We start from the raw sequence: 24,477 nt of genomic DNA, 5'->3' as shown, positions 1-24,477 counted from the left end.
TCAACAGATGTCCATTTGTGCTGAGGGTAAAAAATGTACAGATTTACACATTTACAGTAGTGGGATGGTGTCCTTTATCTGCACGGCAGTTGTGGAGCTCTTTTACCTGTGAGGCCCAGACTGTTCTCATTTGACCCTAATCCTGCTGCCTGCCTTGTCTGTGCGTGTATGTGTGTGTGTGTGTGTGTGTGTGTGTGTACCTGTGTGTGTGAGGAGCGGGGATTATCATCAAACTGCTGATGAACCCAAACATGTTCAATTCAATTTATTGTGCTTATAGAGCGCCAAAACATTACACATGTATCATGGCGCTTTACAGAATGTAGGCAATCAGAGAAAAAAGGAAAGAAAGGAAGAAAAGAAAAGAAAGAGAGAGGCCCATGGGTAACAGGGGCGAGGAAAAACTCCCTAGAATTGGAGATACATATAGGAAGAAACCTCGAGCAGATCCACGACTCAAGGGCCTGACCCATCTGCCTAGGGTCAGTACAGGACAGTAAGGCCTGTATACATGAGAAATGCATATGATAGTCAGGTGTAGAGAATAGGACATGGTGTTTAAATCATTTGAGCTGAAAGTTACAAGAGGTGGGATGGTTACCGTATCCGGTATGATAATTCATTAATCCTGATTTAGTGACAGAAAGTTCAAATAGTCCAGCGTTGGAATTGTACAGGGGAAGGGAGTTGTCAAGGGGCATGTGGTGGGTCGGCAGACGGGCCAGGAATCCGGGCAGAGTTGTCATAGGCACGTGATGGGTCGCTAGGCTGTACCGGCCAGGAATCCAGATAGGGGGGACAGTAATAGGGCAGTCGAGGATGGGACTTCAGGTGAGATGGGTGAGAGGAGGGCCAACACACGGATGGTTGATGACTGGTGATGATATACCTCACAAGTAAGGTACAGTAAGGGGGAAGAAAGAGAGATGTAGAGTGGGTTGTTCAGTGTTTCCCACAGAATTGAATTCTATTTGTGGTGGTAGGTTTGCAGAATTAACTTGAATGCAACAGTTTTTAACAAATTAGCGCAGTGTGGTTATGATGCTAACCAGATTTAAGCACAATTTAGCACAACCTGGAAAATCATTATGTGGTGGTCAATGTTGATATTGTGGTGGGCCGCCACAAATAAGTCAATGTATGGGAAACACTGATGTTGGCTGGATCTCGAGTGCTTCCTCTCGGTCTCCCCAGGCCTTGATGTCATCATCAGCTTAAAGTGTGTTGCCATTAAAGGTTATTGTGGCTATTGTGTTGATTGTGACCTTCTGTTTCTACAACACTGAAACAACACTGAAATTTTATTCCACTAAAATGCACACACACCCAAACAACAATAGCAGCAACTCACTAAACAGCACACCAGTAAACAGTGAAAGGATGCCTGTTTTACCTTGAATCAGCAGCTCAGTTTTCATCACCTGTATGCATACACACACATGGTCCGTGGTCAGATCAGAGGTCACTTTTAGAGTGAGCCTGAGCACTGATCAGAGAGGGCTTCACTTCAGTACATTTTCAGTCCCATCTGTCCAATACTGCTGTGTGAGGGAAATGTTCCTCTGACCTTCAGAGTGGACATTCTGCTCCCTCACTGGGTGTGTGAGCACCGTTATGGGCTATTAAGAAGGAGGTGTACAAATCACCAGTGACACACACAGGGATTTGTTTTTTTAACAGGACAAAATCCTGTTTCACAGCTGACTACGTATCCTTCCAGCTTCCCACTCTTATGAAACCCTCGATGGGCGAGGTTCTCTGACTCACGTGTGAGTATGGCTTCTCAATCGCCAACAATTGCTTGGTAAACAACAAGCAACAAGTGAATGTCATGGGGGTGGTCAGCCTTTTCCAACGCAGAGATAAGCAAACAAGCACACTGTAGTAAACCACACAAAGACAAGAGTCACTGTGTCTCAAGCCTGCTGTCCAATTGCGACAACAGTAAAACAAGCCCTGGTGGTTCAGGTTTCCATGGAACACAGGCTGTTTAGCCTCCTGGCTTTGATCATGTGTCAACCTGCTGTCGGTATGCATTTGGTTATGTGTGGACCATCTCAACAGGCCAGCTGCCATACATATACACACACACACACACACACACACACACACACACATATGTACACAAACATGCAATCACATATGCATTCATGACCTGTTTCACAAAACCTAAGCACTCAACCTAAACCAGATGTTCTCTCAGTCAGACACGCACATCATATCCCATCATTTATGACATCATGCCATCTTACATGACTGTTGCTCCTGGCTAATCCTCTGTGCTCTGCTTCCTGCCTTACCATGGGATGATCTACATGCTCTGTTATGAAGACACAAGCACACACAGTCAGGCATACAGGCACACACATACTCCTCAGGAAGATGCAGATATGGTAGACCAACTCGAAGAAATACAGTTAATCAACAAATCACAAAACCAACACCAGTGACTGTAGGATAGAGTACCAGTGCGATATCACTAGAATATTTGTAGCAGTATTCTGCAGCTTCCGTTATCTTTGTACCAATATTAATGCACTGCACACGTTATAGCGCATCCCTTCATAAAGGAACATCCCGAGCTGTCTGACATGCTGCATGTGATGCATGCTCTTCTGCATCAGACCTGCGGCGACCCTCTGCTGCACTTGTCTCCTCGCCTCTAGCATGTGGGTGGCCATGTGTGACGACGGGACTCGACAAGGGGGCTGTGATTCACACTCACAGTCCCGCAGAGCCGACCGTGGAACTGACTGATGGGAGCTGCAGCGCGCAGGCACACACACACACACACTCACACGCACACGCACACACACACACACACAGACTCTCACACACAGACTCTCACACACACACTCACACTCACACTCACACACACACACACACACGCACACACGCGCGCACACACACACACACACACACACACACACACACACACACACACACACACACACACACACACACACACACACAAAAAACACACATACACTAGTTCCACAGCCTGGCTGTGTCTCCCTGACAGACCGAGAGGTCTGCCAGTTAAGCATCATACAGGTCTGCCAGTTAGCATCCTACAAGTGCACCCTTTGTGGCGGACGCGGAGTAGACTTTGGTGATGCCCTCAGGCAGCAGTGGGGAGCGCTGTCCTTATGTAAGCCTTACGTAACGCGACACAGCGGCGCGAACCAAGGGTGTGCGTCTGACAGCCAGAGTGCGGAGGAGCCCACAAGCAGGCAGGCGCTCCAGCTGCCGAGGGGATGGCCTGTGATCTGATAAGCTGATTTCACCCACTTTAGAGTGGCGGACTGCTGTACGCGAGGAGAGCCAACGAGAGGAGGGAGCTGTTCCCGCTCCCCACCGACGACTCCTACACACCGCCGCTTCTCAGAGCTCGGGGATGCACTTTGGATCGCTTTAATCATGAACATAACATAAAGAGGAAATGAACACACACCCTCTCTCAAACTGTGTGTGTGTATGTGTGTGTGTGTGTGTGTGTGTGTGTGTGTGTGTGTGTGTGTGTAAAAGGCTTTCTCTTAAAAAGCTGCCGTGGCAAAAACAGACTAGCCACGCATGCACACACAGAGGCTCCCATAACTACCACCCACTGCTATTCGCAGTACCCAAAAATGCTGGCCTTCTCCTGTGTACAAGAGGAAATGAGAGTTTGTAATCACTCTGTGAATATCACTAAGGGCTTGACTGCGCCTGAAATGCCTTTATCACCCACACAGACCCCACTGACAGGGCTAGAGGTGGCACTGCATGGTTCTTGTGGCAGCGTTCCTCCCGCTATGCCCTCTAGCAGTGCGCCAAGCCATCCAGCCATGCATTAAGGCAGCGGCAGCAGGTCACGGACGCCATCCCCCTGAGACAACGGCAACCTAAGCTGCACATGCTCTTGGCACAGAGAGGGCGGCGAGAGATGCGGCATATTCGCTCAGAGACAAGAGCGCACCACAGCTGGCGCAAGGTCACACTCTGGAGCCCCGAGGGTCTGCGCCGACTCTGGACGTCAGGTCACACGGCAGGCCGCGCGCATGTAAACAGCAGTGAGCACGCATGCCGCCAGGCTCCCGCAGTGGAAAACAAACAAACAAACAAACAAAAGTGAATAATTCTGTACCAGCATTCAGCCGCACGGCGCTTACCACATTGTTCACCCGTGCCACTACGGCAATGTGCACCGATTATCAGCCCTGTCGTGAACACTGTTCAGTGGTGGCAGGTGGCAAGGGCCACGCCACAGCTGTCAGAGGGAGATAGAGCCATTAGTAAGGTCTCAATAATCTCTCACACGCACCAGTCCAAACAATGGTGGTCTTCAGCAGGAGAGGAGTACTGGGAAGTCATTGAGTCATGAAGAACTCCTTAGAAAATGCCAGTTACCATGAGTTACCATGTAGCCATGAGTACATTCTTCCAGTTAGTCTTTTGGTGACAAGTCTGCTTCATACAATTTGCAGAGAAATGCAGAGATGCAGTCAATATGCTTGTTTGTCCACCTCCACTAGACGCCTTTATATTGTAATATCTAAATCAATAGTTTCTAAGAACAAATGTCTCATTGGTTTTATAATAGCACTAAATATTAGGATTGCATTTTTTTTCATTTGCATTGTTCATTCTTGCAATGATTTCTCATGTGCACAGCTCACTGAAGAATACTGTGGATGTTTAGCAGTGGGCCACTGTACTAGTCTGACAGACACTAGGATACCAATATGAATGTCATTGAATGAAGGTTGTTTAGATTTCACAGTAGGAACAGTTCTTGAATCACATCAAATGATGTAAACATTCATACATTAAGATTGCAGTTGGGTTATCAAGCCTTCCAATATTGCACTCCACATTCCATCGATTATCCACTCAAGAGACAATAGGCAGCTCTGTCAGGACAAGCAACCCCAAAGAGAACCCCCTTCATGTGAATCTCAGCCTCCGATCCCTACTCGCCAGCCCTTCTGCGCTGTGCTTCATTTCAGCTGAGTCCACACTTTGAGCTGCTCTGTTCAAAATGTCACTAGAGGTTGTTATTTGACAGTGCGCTTGGCCAATATTTTGACTCCCCCTTGTGATCACCTTTACATGATAGGACCACCTGCTCGGACATGAAAACATGCATTTAAAAACAATATAAAATTCACCAAAACTAGAGGAAACAATATTGGCCTCTGTATTTAGATAGTGACAAAAACAGTAACCAAATGTGTTTTCTGTTTGCTATGGCCACACTAGTTTACTATATTTCCTTGACAGAGTGCTTATATTTATGCTGATCCTCTGTTTGTCTGGTAAGCCCTGGGGGAAATTACAGTGTATGCAAACTCTGCCAGCCGGCTCAGACCTGTCTGTACACACCCTGCATACCCATAATCTACACACACACACACACAAACACACACACACACACACACACACACACACAAACAGCTGGTACTGAAGCACACCAACATCAAAGTCATATTTTCCTGAGAGTTCACTTTCCTATTCTACTGTTGTGCTTGAGGGTATTCCACTAAACAAAGTCTCTGTTATGGAATCCCCCAAATCAGCCGTGGCCTACTGGTTAGCGCTTCGGACTTGTAACCGGAGGGTTGCCAGTTCGAGCCCCAACCAGTAGGCATGGCTGAAGTGCCCTTGAGCAAGGCACCTAACCCCTCACTGCTCCCCGAGCGCCGCTGTTGATGCAGGGAGCTCACTGCGCCGGGATTAGTGTGTGCTTCACCTCACTGTGTGTTCACTGTGTGCTGAGTGTCTTTCACTAATTCACGGATTGGGATAAATCCAGAGACCAAATTTCCCTCACGGGATCAAAAGAGTATATAATATATAGTTATTATATATTATATATATATACTCTTACTTATCACAGTCCCATCCCACTGATTCACATATCACACAGTCTTACTGCTGCACTTAATGAGTCCAAACTCATTCTACACTGTTCATTTACCACAAAATAACTATTTTCAGACAGCTCGGCCTTATTGCTGTATAACACTAAAACAACCAGTATACCACACACTTAAACAAACCCATAGGAGTTACTATTGTGTGGGCATGTTCAAACATTGTTCTTCTGTATATATCTAAAGCAAAGGTATGCAGTAACTTGCCAGAGAGTTATGTTTCACTGCCAATATTGTTAAAGATCATTCAAATGAATTTATATGTTCATGTGAAGGATAAAACCACACTTCCATCCCCATTCCCACAAGCCACCCAGGCTATGCACCAGGAAACTTTGTGGCCAAAAATGAAGCAGCTCATTTCCAGATATACTACCAAAACACACCGGTTAGCATGCTATAAGCTTTCATCATTGTCAACTGGGCTGTTGCTACTGTGCATGTGGTTTGTGCATGTTGCTTAGGTTGAGTATTAGGTACAACATTCCATTATACTGCTTTAAACCTAATGTGACTGACGTAATATGCTGACTGATGGCACAGATTTTACATTAGGTTTCAAAAAGGCTGTGCTGTTTACGCCTGAATTGTATTTGCATGCTTATGAATTGTATTTGCTGTCTTTTACTAGAGATAAAAGTGAAATGAAAATGGATTTGAGTAATTATAACCTCAGCAAGTTTGGCAGGCATTGTTTGCATCTATTGGGTCTCAGGGCTGAAACAGAGTTGAAGGCATATTCTGATATACAGAGTAAGGGGCTTAAGGGACCTCTGGTCTATTGCAGTAGCTAAATTAGAGTCCTGCTTAAGAATACATTTGAGCTTTAGTGCTACACATAACCTGGCATGAATCAGGCTTTTGGCTTTTTTTGTCCTTCCTGACTTTTGAGGTGTGCCATTTCTGGTGCAATTTAATTTAAGGATATTTGGACTATTCCTAGCATCACAGTCCAGCCCAGCCCACAGCTGGCATGAGAAGGAATATGCAAAGGAGTATTTGATTCTCATAGAGTCCCAGCAAAGATGTTTGGAAGAGCTCGATAAGCCTGGAAGAGCTGGAAGAGCTGGATACAGTCTTGCCGAGGAACTGCCTGCCATCTATCTGACGGCTGACATGAAAAATGATAAGCATCCTGACCCAGGATGCTTAACGCTGGACGTAGCCTACACTACCCTGGAGGAGAATGACTAGCGCGAGAGGATGGGCGCAGCACGGTTCTCAGAGCAGTAACGCTATTCCTCCAGTCCGTCCTGGTCATCACGCTCTCGTATTCTACGCGTCTATCAGTAGGCTAGAGCAATGCCATTGCCAACGAGATGTCGAGTCTAAAGGAAATGGCATACCCATAGCTACCAAGAGTTTTATAAGATATGGCAAGAGCATTCTCAGTCAAATACGAGGTCACGTGTTGTAACGTTAGCCTACTAAGCACAAGAACACGATATAGCCTATGCAAGTTTAGTAACAGGGGAGATAGGTCCGTGACGTGTAATGGAAAGAAACGCACAATGATGAAGATGCAATTGGCTTCTACATTACGCATAATAAAATAACGGTGATTGTAAGCCAATAACTTTCCAATATTGCATATCTGGATTTGTAAAAACACGCAGCCGAGTGTTGGACCACCGCGCACGCGTCTAGATAACGTTAAAGCATATGCTACAGTCCACACGCTTTCTTTTCGTCACGCAGTGTAAAGACCCAAGCATTGAATGATGAACTGAAGAACGTGATTGTTTTGTGGTGTAGAGGTCATACATACCTGAATCACCTCCGTCCATCCCATAACTGACACCGATGACGGTCTCAGTATCATCGGGCACTAGAGCCGCAGATGATGTAGTGCCTTGCCCGAACTCCGATAGCCTCGCTGCTCCTTCCATTTAACTAGCTCAGATAGGGCTTTGTTGCGATGGATTGATGGAAGATGTTTACTCACTGTCATCTGGACTGTGCAAAAACAGACTATCTACATGCTAGCATTCCATTTCCCAGTTTCGACCTTCATTCTCCCTTTGGCACATCACCTCGGTATCTCCGAACAGCGTACTGACTTCCCACCGACAACCACTCGACGCAGCTGTCCCACACACTGTCCAACCAAGGCTTAATACGCCAGTAGCGGACCTACGTCACTTACGCGGGTAGGTTTTCATCATCTCATAAAATTGTATTTCAAATGACGACAATTTATCTAGCTCTCTTTGCCTATTACATTTGTAAATTAATGTAACATAAATAAAATGCAATTCAACACAGACGACAGGCATTAGGCCTAGTTAAACCATCAGATGGAGAATCGATGTACCGCCAAAACGTTGCCTAAGACAGAAAAAAAAACATTTGCCACCTAAAGAAGATATATTCTATGGATTTTAATAATCATGTGACTTTTATTTTATTATTTATGCGTCTTAAATAATTCTGAATAAAACAGATAGGCTAGTCCATGGTGAATGAAAATATTGCAAACAATGCCGCCTCCTATAGACCGTTCTGTGCATTAAGCCTAGACTACTCATCCTACATACAGGTTTCTTCTCATAATACAACCCTTCAACACACAATACAAAAAGTTAAGCACAATTCATGAAAAAGATGCAACCACATTTTCATCACAATTTCATTGGGAAAACCTAAAAGTTTAGCTAAATAAAATAAAACTTTATTTAGGGACAGTACTTTAATCCTAAAAGTATTTTCATTAATTTCAGTCAACAAAAACTACATTATTATAGTCAGGGGCCCAAAACTGATATTAAAACTTTGTCGGACACTTTTTGGTATACAAGCATACAACCTTTTTTGGGCATTTTAACACTATATTCTTAAAAGTGGTAAAAGCGGATTTTTTCCCCAAAGTGCTTCCATTTTCTTCCATGTTACCTACTGTAATTTTGGCAAATGTGCAATGTAATCCAATTTATATGCAAGCATGATATCAATAAATACCACAAGAGTATCACACCACAAGGGGCACTGTTGTGTCAGCACAGCTGTGATTTCGCATGAGGCAGCAGATCCAGAGAAGATGATCAACAGTCTGAACAAAACTTTATAAAGGAGTGAATCACACAATCACACAACAAATTATAGTCAGTCAATTCAGTCAATTCTGAAAAGGGCTTCGGTTAAGACTTTTTCGGTATAGACATGTTTTGGTGCAAGCTGTTTTTAGTTACTGTAGAAGGCACCGATAGGTAAGATATTAGGGTGGTAGGGTGGTTGTCAAGCTGATTTTTTTTTGTGTGACAATTTCAGGGCAATTTTTGGTTTCCTGCTCAACATGACATGCCAACAATAAATGTTGAATATCTCCACAACCACAAGGACCATACACATAAAAATGGTATCAAATAAAAACCAACACTCATGGGATGCTTGCTGATGTGAACATGTATTGTACAGTGTATGAGGCAACAGAACTAGAACATGAAAAAAAAAACAATCTCCACCTAAAGAGAACCAGTTTTCAAAGTGAATATCAGCTTGGAAACATAACATAGTATCCCACAATCTCTATCAATCAGTACCCCTATCCATGGGAATGAGTTAAGCACAGGGGTGAAAGTAAGCCGGTACTGGCCGGTACGGGGTACCACTAAAATATTTGTAGAGGGTACGTCGTACCGGAAAGAAAACTATACTGTCTCTGAAAAATATTGCACTTTCAGCATGACAACACAACTGCTAACGTCAAATTACCAGAAGCAACACGTTTTCCCCAAAATATATTTCATATACATCGTTCTGAACTGTATCTGAATTGTGTCTAAACCTCCCGTGCAGCTGGACAGACAACGAGCAAGCTATAGCGCGCGTACAGTAGCCTACAGTGATTGCGCCAACCTGGTATCCAAAGTGTTTTAGCAGACGGACGTTTCTTGGAAAGTCTCCCAAATAAAAGAGAGACAAGAGACAGACAGCGCGTGTACGGCTTAACCAGATCTTGCGCAGCAATAATGAAAGTGTTTTAGCGGACAGAAGTATGTTGCAGTCTCCCAAATAAAAAGGCATGACTCAAAGAAACGTGTTTCATGATAGCCTAACGATTGGAAGTGGGAGCGAGCAGAGTACCTAGGCTAAATAAATAAATAAATATTGAAATGAAGTGTTTGCAATTTATTCATAATCAAAAAGATACAGGTGGGTTAAAGAGTGATACTAGAGTGATAAGAAGTCCTAGTGAATGCTTGATAAGTAGACTATAATACAGTATAAACAAATAAATAAATAATAAATAATTAGGCTATTGAAATTTTCGGTGCGCGAACTCTATATCACAGTACCACCAAGAAATAAAAACTACTTTCACCCCTGGTTAAGCAAGTTTAAAGCTTGTAGGGAGAGACAGTGCAATGCTGCACAAGTTATAATACTTTAATGTGAGGGCGGAAATGTAGAACTGTAGATGGTGGTCTATGGTGCTATTTGACTTCATTAAAGTACCAGGTTGTAACACAAATTATATTTAATTGAAATATCACTATAGTTATTAATTCCATCCTAACATAACTGCTCTCTCACTTCTTTAGGGTTAGGGGTTAGTAACTAGTTTGTAGGGGAGACCGGGGCTGGTTGGAACAGGGGCAGGTTGCAACAAAATTCCAACACTAAACTGACGGCCTTATTGAGTAGAGTAAACTCATGTATGTAACTGGTCTCCAGGTCATTAACCCTTTAGGTGAGAACAACATTTTAATTTTGTAGTGTCAAAACTTAGAATATGCACCTTCCACTAAAAACATAGAAGGATAATTAAGGATATAAAAAAAGTATTCATTATAATTGATTGTTAGGGGACTCAGCTATAATTTAAAATGAAGTTTGAAAACCTGAGATGACTGATGTTAGCAGGCTAACAGCATTTGTGCAAAAAAGTTTGTCTTAATACGGGCGGGGCAGGTTGGTACACTGATTTTGGCACATACATTCCCTATGGCTATTTTGTGACAAATTTATAAACTGTGTATTTTACACATAAAAACATCATCAATCTTTGTTTTAACATCTTTATTGTAATTACTGAACATAGTTTTACATTTGGAAGCATTTCAGACATTTTTAAAAATTTGAAGTAAAAAAAAAAAATCGGTAGGGAGCAAATTGATCTTGACAGTGGTCCTACTGAAGAAAAACACACAGGAAAGACTTCAGCAAAGCTTAACAGGCAGTGAGATAGATGAACACTTCAAGCAAAAGCAAAAGGAGTACGGCAAAGGACTATAACATGGGTGTTCCAACCAACCCCGTGCCTGGGGCAGGTTGGCACATGTGCACAACCCTACTTTAATAATATATAACAAGGGATATTTTTTTGACATTGAAAATATACAGTATTTAGCTGAGATCCTAAGCTTTCATAGCCTAGAAATCTAGACGCACTCTAGCGGCAGCAAATTATATTTGCTGCCAGGGCTAGTCTAGCAACTCTCCGGCTTGTGAGCTCGGAAAATTAAACTTCTATCAGGCCAATCAAATCGTGTATAGAGTCGTCAGGCGGGCTTAACATAATGATTGATGGCAGAGTTGCAACGGTTTGGCTTGAATTCCCTGCTACTTGAAAACAAATAAGATAATGTTGCTGTTGGCGAACAGTGTGACATGAGTTAAGCTTTTATTAAGTTGGCAAAAGTTTGAGCTAGTCAACTAGCTCCGCTGGTGGGAAACGCATGGGACTCATAGCGCTGTCCTATTGCGTGCTGAGGGAATTTGAAAGACAACTGATTATCCCGCCCCTCGGACTGAGCACTGCGAACGGTGAGTGCCCAGGGTCAGGCTAAAGCTTTCAGTTAAACACAATTTGACCACTTTAACGCATAAGACGGAGAAATATAACCGAGAGTGAAAAGTTTTCCAACCAGCCCCAGTCTCCCCTAGTAATAACTATATAATAGTCGTATGGCAAAGGTACTGGATGTTTTTCCCCATCCAAGCAGTGACACTCAGGTAGGCAGCCAACAGAAGGCACCCAGGGACCATGCCATGTGCTCAATCTGAGTCCTGGTCAGGGACACAAAAGAAGAGTTTACTGTTTTGATAATGAATACCTTCCCAATACAAAACATGCATGCATGCATCCAAGGGCATAATCTATTTTTTTTTTACCTTTATTTTACCAGGAAGGTCCCATTGAGACACAGTGACTCCAGGGAGTCCTGGTCAAGATGGCAGCAATTATTTCAATTAAAATCTAATCTACAAAACAGGAAAAACAATATCATGCCAAATAATCTGAAACAATATAGTTGCATGGCAAAACTCAATAATAATGATGTGAGTACCTGAGTATTCTTGCACCAAACTGCACAGGCACACCCACATGCCCCACTGTAAAATATTCCACTTTGTCGACATCAACACTGCCTGGTACTGCACTGACTTCCACTTTCCTTGCATCCACATATCGTCAGCTCCAAGCACCTGGCCTGTACAGGTTCTTTGGTTAAAAGCTGGAGGACAAGCATTCCATCCTTCATGTGCCAATCACAACTGGTTGGTGAGGGCAACTGTGGATGGGTCACTAGGGACTGTTAAAAAACCTTTGTTTGATAGTGGGCCCTCATGAGGTGCAGAGACAAGGCATCCTGAGTTGGTGGCCAAGTATCCACATTGGCTTTCACTTTCCGAAACAGGGCACAGCGAACATCATGGATTGAAGTGCTGGTTATTTTTGGATCATACAGTTTGCAGACAAACTGTCCTGCTGCGGATAGAATAGCTGGTACAGGTAAACTGATATATCAGTTTGGCCGATATATCGGCCATTTTTTGGCATTTTTAAACGGTTTTGCCGATAGTTGTCCAAATGTGTCTTTTTGTCTTTAATCCAACATACAGGTTCAAATTTACTGTCACTATTTTTTTTTAATTATTTTGATAAATTACTTGTTTTGTAGCCTAATTTGAATATTTGCAGTAGCATTACACTGATGTTTCTCACAGTATTCCCTGCACTTCTCTCACAAAACGAGTCAGCTGTCAGCATTCAAGGTTTGCATGTCGTGTGTGTTTCCCATGAAAATACTTTTAGGATTAAAGTGCTGTCCCTTAATTCCCAATTTCATTGGGAAAACCTAAAAGTCCTCAGACTTAAGGGACAGTACTTTAATCCTAAAAGTATTTTCATTAATTTCATTCAACAAAAACTACATTTCTCTTTATATTAAAAAACAACTTTGTAGACTACATCAACACAAATGTCCTGGGAGAATAGATTGTTTTCTTACATCACAAAACAGCCCAACAAACAGAATGTATTTTTTCACATCAAATGATATAGTCACATTATAACTGCAAAGATCTGAATTGTCTTTCACTACTGAATCATGTTTTAAATAGTGAATTTGAATTGTTACAATCAAACCGCAGATACAGGATCCTGTGCTTTTACAGGATCTGTCATGAGCTCTCTCTCTGCCTGGTAACACGCGCTGATTGAAGTCTGATGACCTCCACCTGTTCCTGCTCTGCTCTGCCTCACCCTCGTTTACCTACCAGCTGCACTGCATTCACCACTCATCATGCCCTGTATATAAAGCCTTGCTTTTCAGTCCACACTTGTCAGATCGTCTGCAACCAGCACCAGTTACCTGCCTGTTTTGGAAAACGCCTCTGACTCTTTGCCTGTGATCCCGGACCCGCTCGACTACTTCTGTGTTCTCCAGCCCCGGTAATCTTGACCTGCCTTCCGTCCCTCTTCTACGAATACCGCCTAGTCCTTGACTGTACTGCTGCTTCGTTTCAATTGCTGTTGTGTGTGTGTTTCCCCCAGGACTTCCCGGATCATCCAGCTCCTGCCATCGCTGTTCGGCTACTGGGGGAACACACACACGCAGACTCTTGGAACTCCTGTACCCCCGGAACCCTGAAACCCCTTAACCCCCAACCCTTAAATAAACTTTTGAACGTGACGCTTTTGTGGTCCTCGTCCTGTTTGGTGTCTGACAGGATCAGACTGAAGTACTCTTTTACCAACAAGCTCATCCTTGATCCTTGACAAAATTCAGTTCACTCAGAGTTTAAACCAAGACCAAAATATAGAATAAAATGATTTTCATCTTTTGTCTACTGTGAATAATATGTGGTTAATTGTAGTGTTGTAAGTTGTTTAATAGTATTATACAGTAACTGTATTAACTGTACATGATTATGTATCTTTATGCCTTGCGTTTTGTTCTATACTGCTAATAGAGATGCTATGAAAAAAAATGTCTGACAATCTACTTGTCTATTTGGTTCTGCCCCATTCAAATTTATTTGTCAATTTATCAGCACCCTTCTTCATACATGTTTTGTATATCTTTATATCTTCCTTGGGCTTTACTGATATTGCTATTATTATAAAGCAATTGTATTTACAATAAAGAATGCTCTTACAATGTTTCTTATTATATTTGTCTGTCTTACAGTATTAATGTGTTGTTTACCATTATCTATTATAATGCAAGATGCTTTGGTTAAAACCACCTGCTGAGTGTCAGAACACATATAACCGTAACACATCTCGAACACAACTTTAACAAAACAACAATTAGCCAGAACAGAACCATCAGATTCAATATTTTATTAGGCTAATAAACAATTTCAAACCCAGTGTTTTAGTGCAGGGGGAATTAGTTCAGCCCTGTCTCCTGAAGGTTTGCTGGTTGCAAGGGGCCACCCCATGGTTGTGCACGCCAGTTTCATCAGGCCTGACCTCCCTGACAGACAGGTTTACGGTCAGGCCGTCATTCAGTTGGGCAGTGGCACCCACATGGCCAGCCAGCCCCAGGAGAATAAGGGAGAGTGGAGGGAAGGGGGGGACGGACCGGAAGCTCTTTACAGATACTTGGGCAGATCTTTTTCCACCGTCTGTCAAAACACACACACAGACAGACACACACACACACCAAGATATGAAATCAATATGAAAAGAACACATGAACAAGAAACACAACCATCTAAGTAAAGACATTATGTTTATGATTATGTTTATGTTACTCGCAATCTCTGTCTAAAATGACTTACAACAATAAACATTACATTATCCTTAAAGTAAAAAGTTTAAAGTAAAGCCAAATAGCCTACATTTAAATAGTGAATAGTGAACATGGTAATAATAGTAATATTAACAGTAATAATAATAAATCATCACCCTACTACTACTACTACTACTACTAATAATAATAATAATAATGTGCAAGGTAGTGATTACATAAAATGTACACTTTCAACTTACACTTGGATCATCCATGGGACCATACCTCTTCACAACCTGCCCCTCACGGTCAATCAGGAACTAAAAGCACAGCAGTAACAAAACTGGCTGCATGATCTTTACTACCATTAGTTAAAGACATATACTACTCAAAATACCACTTGATGGATGCATAGAATTAAGAACAAATTAGCTAGATATATTTACCTTGGTAAAATTCCACTTGATGTTGCTATGAAAAATAAACATTGTAACATCAGATTAGAGTGAAGTGACAGGTAAACTCCCACATGTGCACTAGCTGAAAGAATTGATTGGTAAAATTTTGGCAATACGCCAGTTAAAAATGGCTGCCCATCTGCAACCTTCCCAATACTGGATGTAAACACATTAGAATGTATAGCTGACCCTCCCCGCCATACCTGCGTTTCATCTGACTGTGGTGTTCATGGCCACTGGTGCATTACGGCCTGGACCCAGGACGTCTGAAATACTAGTCTATCTATCTTATTTAAGTAATGGCAGACTCTCTTGAGCCTTCCTCTTTCATCAACAGCACACTGGTCTTGTGTTCAATAACACCACAGATGTCTCCCCCTGTTTACACACATTTCTTAAGAAGTCTGTCCAAAATCTGATAAACCTGTCTCACTCTACATTACATAAAACTATGATGAAGTGATGAAAAGCGAAAACACAGACAAAAAGAAAATAACCTTTGAGCCAATTTCAAAACTATGGTCAGGGGCGGCCCAATTTATACTCGCAAACACAGAATGTCTGTGTTTACTAAAATGCTGAAGTTGGCAACATGAAAGTGTATGTGCTGAAGGAACTCACTTCCCAAGCATTCCTTTCCCCTTGGGCTGATCCTTCATCCACTTCCATAGGGGGTGGGCATTGTCACCATTAACATCAATCTTGCTGAAGAGGTCAAACTCAGCATTGTAGCCTTTGGCAAACTCTTTGATCTCAGCTTCTGTACCAGGTTCCTACAGTGATGGGGGACAAGAACCACATCTTCAGAGTGTCATCTGGGTACATTCAATTGTACACCACCTCATCCGTCCTCATGCTACATATTAATCTGCACATTTACTTTCTCAATTTACTCAATTTTTGCATCACATAACTGTCAAATGTGACAAGAATTACTTGTCTCTCACTTTAAATGAATGGAATGTTGATGCCAGACAGTTCAACTTACACCAAAGAACATCTCTAAGTTGATCATAATCATAGTGAATACTGGTGGTGAAGAGTCCAAACCTAACTGTTGTGTAGCATGAATTGAATCATGAGGAAATGTGTGCTAAAGTGCAGTAAAAGCAAAATATCAAAATAGAGAACCTAAGCTTGACACCAAAGATTGTTCAGTGATCTCCAAAATTATAATAATTTTATCACACCCTCAACCAAAAGTAACATCAGATCCTCAACCACAATCATAACATGGACTTTTAATCCCTCACTATACTCAAACACCTCAGGCTCCATCAGTCCCTAACTATTTCGATCCCTCTGACTGGTGGGGCCCTCATTTGAATGCGGTTTGATATCGGTTTCTTCTTTACCTGACTTCCAAACTGGTTGCAGGGAAAGCCCAGGATGCGTAAACCTTTCTCAGCATACGTGGCGTGCATTGCCGCAAACTGAGTGTAGTTTACGCCAGTCTTGCCTCACTTGGAGGCAACGTTTGTGATAATACAAACATACCCTCTGAGACAAAGAAAACAATATGAACATTAAAACAACCGTAGACTACAAGCAATACAGGAGTAATCACACTTCAGTAGTCCTTTGTGCATTTGAACATATTATAATAAGGGTTATGTTAATGTCCAGCAGTCACAACTTTTACTGGTATTGAAAAAGGGAACTGAAAATGACCTTAAAGTATTGGAATTTGTGAGCTATTCAGAAATCACTTACTTGTATTTTTCAAGAGATACCTCATTTCCATCTATGTCCTTTGCTGAGAACTCATAAATGGATTTGGCACTCCGCCAGTCACTCCCCTGTGCACACTGCATGTCAAAGTATGTGCAAAGAAAAGTGGTCAGGGGAGAAGATTGGAGAAATCTCTTAAAAAAGGAAATGGCTGATAATGCCCATTTCAAAAATCTGGGAGTGGCTCAAGACCAATTGTGCAATCTCTGGACTTTACACAGAGAAATACAATGACTACAACTCTAGGCCCACTGCACGTTAACAGTTCCTGGACCACTATCCCATGCACCCTCATGTCCACCTCGTCCAGGGATTTAACTGGCTTAAGAGACGCAATACACACAAATGTTGAAGGTGGTAATGGTGAGCCTAAACAGATTCTACACTAATCCTTTACTGGTAAAAAATAGGCCTCTGAAGACAAAAACAGCTGTAAAACTTTTTTTTTTTAATGGAATAATTCATTATTGGTCATTTCTACATCAGGGCCTCACAACAGTCCCCGATATTTTGATATCAGCAGTAAAGACCGACTACTTCGCACCCTAGAAGAGTAAACTTAGTAGGCCTAATCATTTGGCTGGTGATATCCAAGAGCTAGTGTGTGAATGTGGGATGTGTTAAAAATCCATATCCCTGCTGAGAAAGGGGGAGAATCGATTATACAGCGATCTGGATGAGATAAATTAACATTTCGCAAATCAATCCACAACATTACACGCATTTTTGACGTTACTAAAACGTGAATATGAGATAGTGTCTTGGAGATAGCATACAAATCTAAACTGCACCTAAATTGCACATCACTAGTTACACAACGTAAGATATTTTCGCCTCAGTAAACCGAGCTACGGGAGATGCAGACATGTTTTGTCATATATATTAAGGCAGTTATTTGTTCTTGTTTGATTTCTCTACGAGAGAACACTGCCTAGCTGTCTGTTTATGTTAACTCTGGACAGGACCAACGCTAACGTGACTGTTTACAGCTACGTACACTACACTACACCGACATTACACCGCGTCCACAAAAATAGCTTTATGCTTCCTTGACCCCTATGACATTAGCCTATCCAGTCGTACTCATAATAGTAAATTTACTTCTCCAGTACATGCATTATTATAACAAGCAAGGTACGCGTTCTACTTACCATTGCTCTGTTAAACCCTTTACACCAGACGAGGGCTGAACACACTAACGTCCGCTGAATGAGCCACATTATCAAATCTGTCAGCTGAGGGTCCGCCCAATTATAAATTCATTGCTGCACTGTACTGCCAGACAATAACCAGAATTAAAACAATTGTGTATATATATATATATTTATTAAAACACAGTGATAGTTTCACTTAATTACTCTTCCTCTTATCAAGGATGTATTTTAAATTGCCATCTGAATGATAAGAGCATTACAGGCGAAAGCGCAGACAACTGGGTTGGGTCCATACTTGGGCCCTACAGATCAAACACGTGATTGCTTTTCCGGAAATTTCTTTAGGATATTGTTGGATTTGAATTAGAGAGAAAAACGTGCTAGACTTTGAGTGCCAAGTAGTGTATTTTGTTAATATTACTGGGTGAAAACTATTATGGATGACGAAGAGGAGACTTACAGGTTATGGAAAATCCGTAAAACGATAATGCAGGTACGTTTCTAAGTGATTAGGCCTTGTTCAAAAATACTTGTTATTGTTAGCTAGCTAGCTAACTTAATTTATAGACAGTCCACTGCACATTGAATGTTTGCACGTTAGTGGGATGTGATGAGTTATAATGCACTATTTATTTTTGCTTATCAGTTATGCCATGATCGAGGATATCTGGTGACACAAGATGAGTTGGACCAAACACTCGAAGAGTTTAAAAGTCAATTCGGCGATAAACCAAGTGAGGGTCGCCCACGACGGACAGACCTTACTGTTTTGGTGGCTCACAACGATGATCCCACTGATCAGATGTTCGTTTTCTTCCCAGGTAAACAATGTCCATGGAGATCCTAATGTTGAACGTTATTCATTCTTTTGGACATTGGTCGTGGGAGTTTACGCATGTATTATTCATATCTGAATTGTTTCCTTTGCCCACCCACCAAAACATTATATTGTATTGTATTTTTTTTGGTCGTTACAGAGGAACCTAAAGTTGGAATCAAGACGATCAAAATGTACTGTCAGCGCATGCAGGAAGAAAACATTACCAGAGCCATAATCGTAGTACAGATGGGAATGACGCCTTCGGCGAAACAGGTATGACTGTAACACATTTGGCAGCATATACCGGTCAGCCATAACATTATGATCACTGATAGATGAAGTGAATAACACTGATCATGTTAAGTGTTAAGTAGTGAAGTGAATAACACATGATCTCGTTATGCCACCTGTCAGTGGATGGGAAGTATTAAGTATTAGTATTAGGCAGCAAGTGAACATTTTGTCTTCAAAGTTGATGTGTCAAGGATTTGAGCGACTTTGACAGGGGCCAAATTGTCATGGCTAGAAGACTGGGTCAGAGCATCTCCAAAACTGCTGCTCAGTCTGCACGTCAGTGCCTATCAAAAATGGCCCAAAGAAGAGAGTGTAATAATTGTTTATTTTGATTGTTTCAACATCTCTCCTGTGTATATAAGTTACTGTAGGCATAATCCTAACATTGCCATCCTCAAAGCCACTATTCAGTTGCAAAATATGTCTGATATGCTAGACATTATTTCATCTCAGTAAATAATATTAGTGAATTTTGCCACTCTCCCAGTCTCTTGTTGACATGGCGCCAAAATACATCCTGGAGCAGTTTCTCCAACAAGAGCTTCTTATCAACATTACAGAGCACGAGGTGAGATGTTGCATGTTGCTCATTGCATGTCTTTTGAAACCTCAGTAGTAATCTACGTCACAATTTGCTTTGTTCATATCTGCTCTTTGATTTACAGTGTTCGTTTACTTGGATTCAGCCATTGCATTGAAAAGTAAACACCCCTAGTTCACGCTGTTGATTAATGATGTTAGCAATTTCAATTTTGATAATATACTATATTTCATAAAAAGTTACAAGCACCTACAATCACAGCAATCTATGCTTCCAATTTTTAGAAATGCCTGATAGCGTGACGCTAGTCAGTCATGTATGTTTGCGCATGTTTATCTTTCTGAATCGCTAATCTAATTAATTTTGTCACTGTAGCTTGTTCCTGAACACATAGTCATGACCAAGGAAGAAGTGACTGAGTTGCTGGCCAGATAGTATCCTTTCTGTCTTTGGTGATTGGGTAATATTCATGAAATTAAACTGTGAAACACTACATGAAGTAATCAATTATGAGTTAAAGACCTTGACATTAACAGTAAGCTTAAGGAGAGCCAGTTACCCAGGATTCAGGCAGGTGACCCAGTGGCTAGATACTTTGGACTGAAAAGAGGACAGGTAAGTAGCGCAATGCATTATCCTGCAATTAACAGCCACAGCTGTTTATATCTTTCAGAATACATTAATGCAGTAATGATCTTCGTAGTTAGGATGAAATGCAGACACACCTTTGGTGTAAATATTAGCAATATATTAGTGATGACCATTGTAGATAGGATGAATGAAATGACATGCCCTCGGTCATTGGCGCCGCCAGCCGTAATCCTGTACGCACTGTGCGTACAATTTTTCAACACTTTATTCATGAAATCATTCAATATTACAGCAATAAAAATATCTTGTGTTCTGTCTTAATTGAAACATGCTTCGCGCACAAATGATAGCCTATGTTAAGGGCAAAGAGAATGGACATTTCAACATACATTAGAAGATGCATTAGAAGATGATGATTGGTGTAAACTTTGTCACGACATGATAAGCAGTTCTGGCGCTTAAAAATGCAACGTTCCATTCAGTCATGAATCATTCAAGCATAGTGCTCGTCATAAAAAAGAAGCAGCTTAATATTTTTCAGGTGTTTAACAGTAAAAGGCAGATATGGCCAAAGCTGCTTGTTCTGTAAAGGTATTTCTGTCCTACCCAAATTGCGTTAAATGCTGTGTTTAGCAGCCAGAATGCTAAACACAGCCCTGCCCTGTCCTCGGTGTAGATATTAGACTTATGATTACACTGCACTGATTACACTGCTAGAGTTCAACACAGAATGACTGGGCAGTATTTTCCATTTCCAAAATGGGGACCACCACCATCACATTCTAATTTTGTATGTATTGACTTAATGTGTGTTTGAATGTCTCTCTCTCTTTTTTAGTGTTGCATTATGGTCAGAGTAAATGCTGACTGGTTTTCTGTAATTGTCAGGTGGTGAAGATCATCAGACCTAGTGAGACTGCTGGCCGGTACATCACATACAGACTTGTACAGTAGAAACAAAGGTACTCGTACATCAACCCTCCTATCTATTGATCTCGTACAATCATGTACAGGTAACTTGAAATGCTAGTCAAGCATGGAAAGACACGTTGGATCAGATTCCATCCACTCATTCATCCCTTTTTTATCATTAAAAAATTACCTTTATCTGCCTACATGCATATTGTGCCAAAGGCAATATAACATCTCACAATACCTAGAAGAGAAAGCCACATATGCACTGTTACTGTTCATTGAGCTCTACTTTTAATAACATCATACCATTGAGGCTGTATGAGAAACTCCTTGTGTTTGGTGTAAAAAAGTCCACATGTAGATGGATACTGAATTTCTCAACCAATAGATCACAAGTGGTGAGCGTTAACAACAAACGATGTAAGCCAATGTCCACCAGCTTTGGTGCTCTCCAGGGCTGTGTTCTACCCCCTCTCCCTATTTAATTTTATACCAATGACTGTTTCACACCTTGACCTTGACTCCGTCATGATTTTCTAATTTGTGGATGCTACCATTGTAGTAGTGATAATATTATATTATTACTGACCACAGCTTAAGTTTAACATCTCCAAAACTAAGGAGATGGTAGTAGACTTCTGCAAAAACAAAAATGTGCTTCATGTTTCTGAGAACCACCATCTCCTCCAACCTCAAATGGAACGTTACCTTCAGCCATATTGTTAAAGCTCACCAGCGTTTGTTCTTTCTACGTCAACTAAGGTGTCTAAGGCTGGGATGAGGGACTTCTACAGAGCTGTGAGTTTTCTCACATTCTCTATCACAGTCTGGTCACACTGTCAGCCGACAGCAAGATGGCGCTAAATAGGGTTGTCAAGGCAGCATCTAAAATCATAGGACAGGACCTCCCTGACATCAAGAATCTAATATCTGAACACTTAAAATAGTTAGAGACCCCTCTCATCCTGCCAATGCCCTTTTCATCCCTCTTCCTTCAGGGAAAAGGTTAAAAAGCATTACAGCCAGAATTTCCCGATTCACCAACAGCACAAATCCCCAGGCAGTGAGGCCTTCAACACACATCATCCCTCAGAATCTGATCTGCTCATAACCTGACTGTGTCCCCCTTCAGACTCTGTTTTAAGGCACTAATACTTTTGTTTTATTTATCTATTTTATTTTTCTTATTTATTGAACTATAGGGGGGCCAGACTTCCTGTATTTGTTTTTAAGACATCTTGTATTTGTTTTTAAGACATCTTGTATTTGGTCTTCTGTGTATATGTTTTGTTTGGGCTGAGTATGTCTGTACACCAAATTCCAGGTAATGTTCCATCGTACCTGCAATAAAGCGTCGACTTGGCGGCAATCAGTAGCCAACATAAAGTGGATGCATGCAACCTGAGCCCTGTTTGTTTTCTTTACAGGCATTTGGCAGACTTTCTGAAAAACCTTGAGTGAAGATTTCACTGAAGTGGACACATTTCATACATGTCAGAACATCGAGAGAACGTAATACACTCAGCAGACTTGGCAAAAATATGACAACCTTGTTCCCCCCTCTATTTGATTACCTGTGATAATTCTTGCTAAATCAAAAGGACAGAGTTGTGTAAAATGACCATTTATTAAAACATTTTTTACATACAGTCTGTACTTGTAATTACTTAGATTTATATAATTTAAGAGCATTTCATTGTCTTGTACAATAATCTCATAAAATACATCCAGTTAATACCAGTAGCTATGGAATCAAAAGCAATACAGAGCTGTCCATATGAGTAGACATAGGTGACTGGTGATCACATCTGATTTTACAATGAAGAAAAAAAGTTTCAACCCCCAAAATATAGCTGTGACCTCAAAACATGCCACCCCGTGTGTCCCAATGCCAATCCCCGAATGTAAAGTGATTTACCTACTATCCAGCAATACTTTAAGGGAAACACACCTGAGGATTAAATATGTTTCCTGGTCTGTTGACCTACTGTATGCAGGGTTCCCACTCTAAGTCAAGTGTAAAATTTCATGACTTTTCCCTGACTATCCATGACAAAAAATCTGAATTTCCATGACCTATAATGAGAAGATTTCTGAGCAGCCGCATAGCGTTCAAGAATCTTTGACTTTTTTTAGAGCGGAATATGAATAAATGGGTATTTAGGAAACAAACTTGGGCTCCCCATCACCACTTAAACATGCAGTAAAGCTAATAACCAGATATACACCAATTCTGTGTGAAAATACATTTGTATGTGTTTTGGCAAATATATTCTAAACTTCTACAACAAAATTCCCTGATATTCCATGACTTCGCCCCAGTTATGATAAAATTGAAAAAATAATGGAATAGACTTTAGCAAAACTCCATGATATTCCAGAAATTCCATGACCTGTGGGAACCCTGTGTATGGAATACATCACTCTGTCCAGCAGTAGTGGGACTAAATGGAGACAAATACTATGTGATGGGGAAATGTTAAATCTGATCCCTAAAATCCACTTTCTGTGACCTTATAGAGACAGTAATACATGGTTGAATTGTGCAAAATGTTCAAATCATACCATATTTAAGAACATTATGCTGAAATCAAGTACTAAAGAAAGTAATCAGTGTTGGCAGCAGCACTCTACAGTATGCTCATATATAAGAAGTACCATATTAACAGTGCAACCGCAGTCTTTGGCTCCATTACAGTACATGACTGGCTCTCCATACCGTACTAAGAAAACTTTCAAAAAGAGAAATATATTGTGTCTCACTACTCATTCCTTGAAGCCTGATGTACAGTTGAATTTCAAGTAAATAGTTAATGCTTTCCTGTTCTTAAGCATAGTTGAAGTCAATTTACCTTGAATAAATGAATTTGTATGACATAAATAAACATCTCGGTAACAATGAGGGTGAAGAGTAGTACTAACAGGCCTCTGAATATGAAAAAGGTGACATAACCAAATGGCTTAACTGAAACAACTTAAATGAAAATAAAAAAAACTACATTCCCAGGTAAAGATACTGCATTTAAGATATTCTGTAACTCCTCTGTTTGAATGACGTTACATTAATACAAGTAGCTACTAAAATTCCATCA

At 41.2% G+C, this 24,477-nt stretch overlaps 3 protein-coding genes across 7 annotated transcripts in view; 1 reads left to right on the top strand and 2 right to left on the bottom strand.

The window, feature by feature from the left end:
• The window catches only part of pip5k1cb (phosphatidylinositol-4-phosphate 5-kinase, type I, gamma b), a 38,955-nt gene extending 30,949 nt beyond the window's left edge, over positions 1-8,006 (bottom strand). For all 5 annotated transcript variants that reach the window (XM_048253757.1, XM_048253753.1, XM_048253755.1 and 2 more), the window contains exon 1: positions 7,684-8,006. In XM_048253757.1, coding sequence (XP_048109714.1) covers positions 7,684-7,804 — 121 coding nt within the window. In that variant the 5' untranslated portion in view covers positions 7,805-8,006. The remainder of the gene's footprint in view (positions 1-7,683) is intronic.
• Positions 8,007-14,472: 6,466 nt separating this feature from the next.
• On the bottom strand, positions 14,473-18,310 carry gpx4b (glutathione peroxidase 4b). The gene is made up of 7 exons (XM_048264112.1): positions 18,222-18,310; positions 17,053-17,147; positions 16,695-16,839; positions 15,961-16,112; positions 15,328-15,352; positions 15,142-15,201; positions 14,473-14,774 (listed from the first exon to the last, which is right to left on the bottom strand). The coding sequence occupies exons 1-7, from the start codon at positions 18,288-18,290 to the stop codon at positions 14,742-14,744; spliced, it is 579 nt and encodes a 192-aa protein (XP_048120069.1). The 5' UTR covers positions 18,291-18,310; the 3' UTR covers positions 14,473-14,741.
• Positions 18,311-18,533: 223 nt separating this feature from the next.
• LOC125295093 (DNA-directed RNA polymerases I, II, and III subunit RPABC1) lies at positions 18,534-23,032 on the top strand. The gene is made up of 8 exons (XM_048244255.1): positions 18,534-18,717; positions 18,871-19,045; positions 19,202-19,317; positions 19,826-19,906; positions 20,255-20,313; positions 20,416-20,494; positions 21,359-21,432; positions 22,813-23,032. The coding sequence occupies exons 1-7, from the start codon at positions 18,661-18,663 to the stop codon at positions 21,422-21,424; spliced, it is 633 nt and encodes a 210-aa protein (XP_048100212.1). The 5' UTR covers positions 18,534-18,660; the 3' UTR covers positions 21,425-21,432; positions 22,813-23,032.
• The last annotated feature ends 1,445 nt before the right edge of the window (positions 23,033-24,477 follow it).

This window comes from Alosa alosa, chromosome 1, assembly GCF_017589495.1.
Source record: "Alosa alosa isolate M-15738 ecotype Scorff River chromosome 1, AALO_Geno_1.1, whole genome shotgun sequence".
NCBI classification, from domain to species: domain Eukaryota; kingdom Metazoa; phylum Chordata; class Actinopteri; order Clupeiformes; family Clupeidae; genus Alosa; species Alosa alosa.
The sequence above is the reverse complement of the archived record's forward strand: the minus strand, read 5'-3'. Positions and strand labels throughout refer to the sequence as shown.